At 39.7% G+C, this 3671-nt stretch overlaps 1 protein-coding gene across 1 annotated transcript in view; it reads right to left on the reverse strand.

The window, feature by feature from the left end:
- Nucleotides 1-3671, reverse strand: part of GAPVD1 (GTPase activating protein and VPS9 domains 1) — a 103518-nt gene that overhangs the window by 14229 nt on the left and 85618 nt on the right. Inside the window, exons 21-22 of the mRNA XM_021713448.1 lie at nt 1296-1405; nt 673-832 (exon numbers count right to left, since the gene is read on the reverse strand). Coding sequence (XP_021569123.1) covers nt 673-832; nt 1296-1405 — 270 coding nt within the window. The remainder of the gene's footprint in view (nt 1-672; nt 833-1295; nt 1406-3671) is intronic.

Below are 3671 nucleotides of genomic sequence, written 5' to 3' on the forward strand. Positions count from 1 at the left end.
AGTGGCCACTGCACTCCAGTCTGGGTGACAGAGTAAGACTCCAAATCAAAAAAAAAGAAAGAAAAACAAGGCCATTGCTTTGTTAAATTCTGGTCGGGCCATGAGCCTCTTTGAGCTATGGTCCCATGTTTCCTAGCTTTGGTACCCTCCCCTACCTTGGGAAGGTGAATATCCTCTCTCTCTAACTTACTTGCTATATAAACTATATTTTCTAATCTAAAAAAAAAGAGAAAAACAAAATTATGAATTTTGCAACAACCTGGATGGAATTAGGATCTATAACACTCAGTGATTTATCACAAAAACAAAGATCTGAGTACCACATGTACTCACTCATAAGTGGACCCTGAACATTTATCATAATATTATAAAAAAGAGATTGGCAGTAGTGGGACACTGCTGGGGGGTGGTGTACATAACATCAATAAGGATACCCACACTTTACCTGTATGCTGACCATGTATGTACCCAACTCTGAATTGTACCCCACATTTTAAAAATAAAATTTAAGAATAAGCACAAGAAAAACAAAATTTTAAAAATAATCTATATACATGAAAACATAGCCAAGCACTTTTAGTAAGCATAGATTCATTTTTGAAATAAGGATCACAATGAAAACACTTGTAGCTAAAACTCAGGTTTACAAGTCGAATAGGCTGGGGATATTACCTATAGTCCTCAGCAATAGACGCCAACAGTTTTCTACAAGTCCTATTATCAAAACGGCACACACAACGCATTGTTTCTTGAAGTTGAGCCATTAAATTCTTATCTTGTAAATTAATTGCTTCAGCTATTTGAACTTTTAAGAAGCATACAATTTCATTGTCTAAATAAAAAAATAAGAAGTCTGTTATTATTGAGAATTTCTATGGGCTTAATTACATAAGCTGTACATTACATCTCTGCATTCAAGATACCAATTGCATTGTTACATACCATCAGAACTAAGCTGTATTGCCACTCCCAATGAAAAAATACTTAATATAATAAAACATCAGTGATCAAAGTGTCCTTAAGTAACACGAATATAAATGTATTACATGGAACCATATTGGATTGCTGTACAGCTTAAACACCTAAATACTGGCAATTTCATACAGTTCAACCTATAAATACAGGAAAAAAAAATAGGCCAGGTGTGGTGGCTCACACCTGTAATCTCAGCATTTAAGAAGGCCGAGGTGAGAGGACTGCTTGAGCCCAGGACTTTGAGACCAGCCTAGGCAACATACTGAGACTTCATCTCTTAAAAAATTAAAACTTAAAAAAATAATCCCATGGCAATTTACCTTCTGGGTCTGTATGGTCTGGTAAACCATTTCTTGTTGAATGGCTTAGCACGGGAAAGGCAACAGAATCCGCAGAGCAAAGAGCAAGCCTCAGTTTCTTCTTTGCATCTCTGGAGTAAAAAATACATTAATTTCTTTACCCAGATATGGACACATTATATGAATATTTACCATACAAAAATGTTATCACAGAAATCAAATGTTCCAAATGGTCATTAAAAAAAAAACTGGTGGCTCATGCCTATAATCCCAGCACTTTGGGGGGCTGAGGTAGAAGATTGCCTGAGCCCACAAGTTTGAGACCAGCCTGGACAACTTGGTGAGACCTCATCTCTACAATAAATCAAAAACTTAGCCGGGCATGGTGGCGCGAGTCTGTGGTTCCAGCTACTTGGAAGGCTGAGGCAGAAGGATCGCCTGAGCCCAGTAGGTTGAGGCTACAGTGGCCATCAAGTGTGCTACTACACTCCAGCCTGGGCAACAGAGTAAGACTCCAACTCAAAAAAAAAAAAAAAAAAAAAAAAACCATTGTTTTTAATTTACTGACATCCTACTTAGAAAGAGTTTCTTTCTTTTTTTTTTTTTGAGTTGGAGTCTCACTCTGTTGCCCAGACTGGAGCGCAGTGGCACGCTCCCGGCCACTGCAGCCTCAACCTGCTAGGCTCCAGCAATCCTTCTACCTCAGCCTTCCAAGTAGCCGGAACTACAGGAGCGCGCTACCACGCCTGGCTAGTTTTTGATTTATTGTAGAGACAAGGTCTCACCAAGTTGCCCGGGCAGGTCTTGAACCCACAGGCTCAGGTAATCCACTTGGCTCGGCCTTCCAAATTGCCAGGATTATAGGCTGAGCCACCGAGCCCAGCCAGAAAGGGTTTCTAGTTACCCAAGAAGCAAGATAATAAAAGTGTTCTGGGCAAGGACCATTCTGTAAAGTCACCAGATTCAGCCAAACAATAAATCCTTTTTTATTTTTTTATCATATGCTGACTTCTCTGATAGGTACTATGAGGAGAATCAGAAAAGCACATTATGCCAGAGTGCGAGGGACCACAGGAATCATCAGAACTTCCCTGACCCCAGCACTTAAATTTAGAATGCCCTCCATCATATTTCTTGAGAAATGCTGATCTTGACACAAGGCAAGCTCACTGCCTGACAAGAAGCCCTTTCTATTGCTCAATTGCTTGAAAGATTTTTGTGTTGAGTGGAAAACTGTTTCCTTTTCTACTTGAACACTCTTCATTAAAGTGGTGCCCTCTCCAACAATGCAGCTCTTCTTACGGGAGATACCATCACATTTTTTTTCTTTTTTTTTTGAGTTGGAGTCTCATTCTGTCGCCCAAGCTGGAGTGCAGTGGCATGTTCACAGCCACCCCAGCGTTGATCTGCTGGGCTCAGACAATCCTTCCACCTCAGCTTTCCAAGTAGCCAGAACTACAGGTGCCTGCTACCATGCCCAGCTAATTATTTATTTATTTATTGTAGAGATGAGTTCTCACCATGTTGCCCAGGCTGGTCTCAAACCCACGGGCTCAGGCAATTCTCTCGCCTTGGCCTCCCAAAGTGCTGGGATTACAGGCTGAGCCACCAAGTCTGGTCACATTTCTTTTACATGCCAGCGCTTGTGGCTCTTTCTGGTGCTGCCGGGCATGGACAATCATCTTGAGAATGTTCAAACATGCCACCCAAAGAGTTACACAATTCAGCAAACAGGCCAGAGTTTGCTCCTCCCTCTGAAGGGTTATCCCTTGTGCATCTCATCTAACTAGCTCTGAATCTTTTCCTATCTTTTTTCTTCCTATAAAACAAGTCAATTAGAAATCAAACTGACCAAATAAAATATCTGACACTTTGCAAAGACTTTAATAAAATACATAACAATAAAGTCACTTGATGAATTTATTAGCAAAATAAGTCATGGGAAATAAAAATGCCCAATTTTACTGTAGAAAATAATTTTTAAAAGCTTTATAATTTGTAGAAATAAAATAATATGATATTTAGAGTTTGCTTTAAAATAAAGGAGGAATAAATATGAAACAATATTGGTCATGTATTAGTAACTGTTGAATCTGGGTAATAAGTACATCATTATACTCTTTCATTTTTATACAGGCTTGAAAATTTCTAGAATAAAAAGTTAAGAGAGGGAGAAAATTTCCTAAGTTCATAAGAGAGAACAGTGCCTTAAAACTGATGTTCCCTGTCTGAGGAAACAGGTTTCCTCAAAGGCAAAATTTCAGGATCTCAAAGTTATTTTCTTTCTCAAGCTCCATTAGAAATGGAAAGACAAGCCGGGCTCGGTGGCTCAGCCTATAATCCCAGCACTTTGGGAGGCTGAGGTGAGTGAATTGCCTGAGCCCGCGGGTTCGAGAC

The sequence above is a fragment of the Carlito syrichta genome, unplaced genomic scaffold, assembly GCF_000164805.1.
Source record: "Carlito syrichta isolate Samal-C Ts95f unplaced genomic scaffold, Tarsius_syrichta-2.0.1 Scaffold304556, whole genome shotgun sequence".
NCBI classification, from domain to species: Eukaryota; Metazoa; Chordata; class Mammalia; order Primates; family Tarsiidae; genus Carlito; species Carlito syrichta.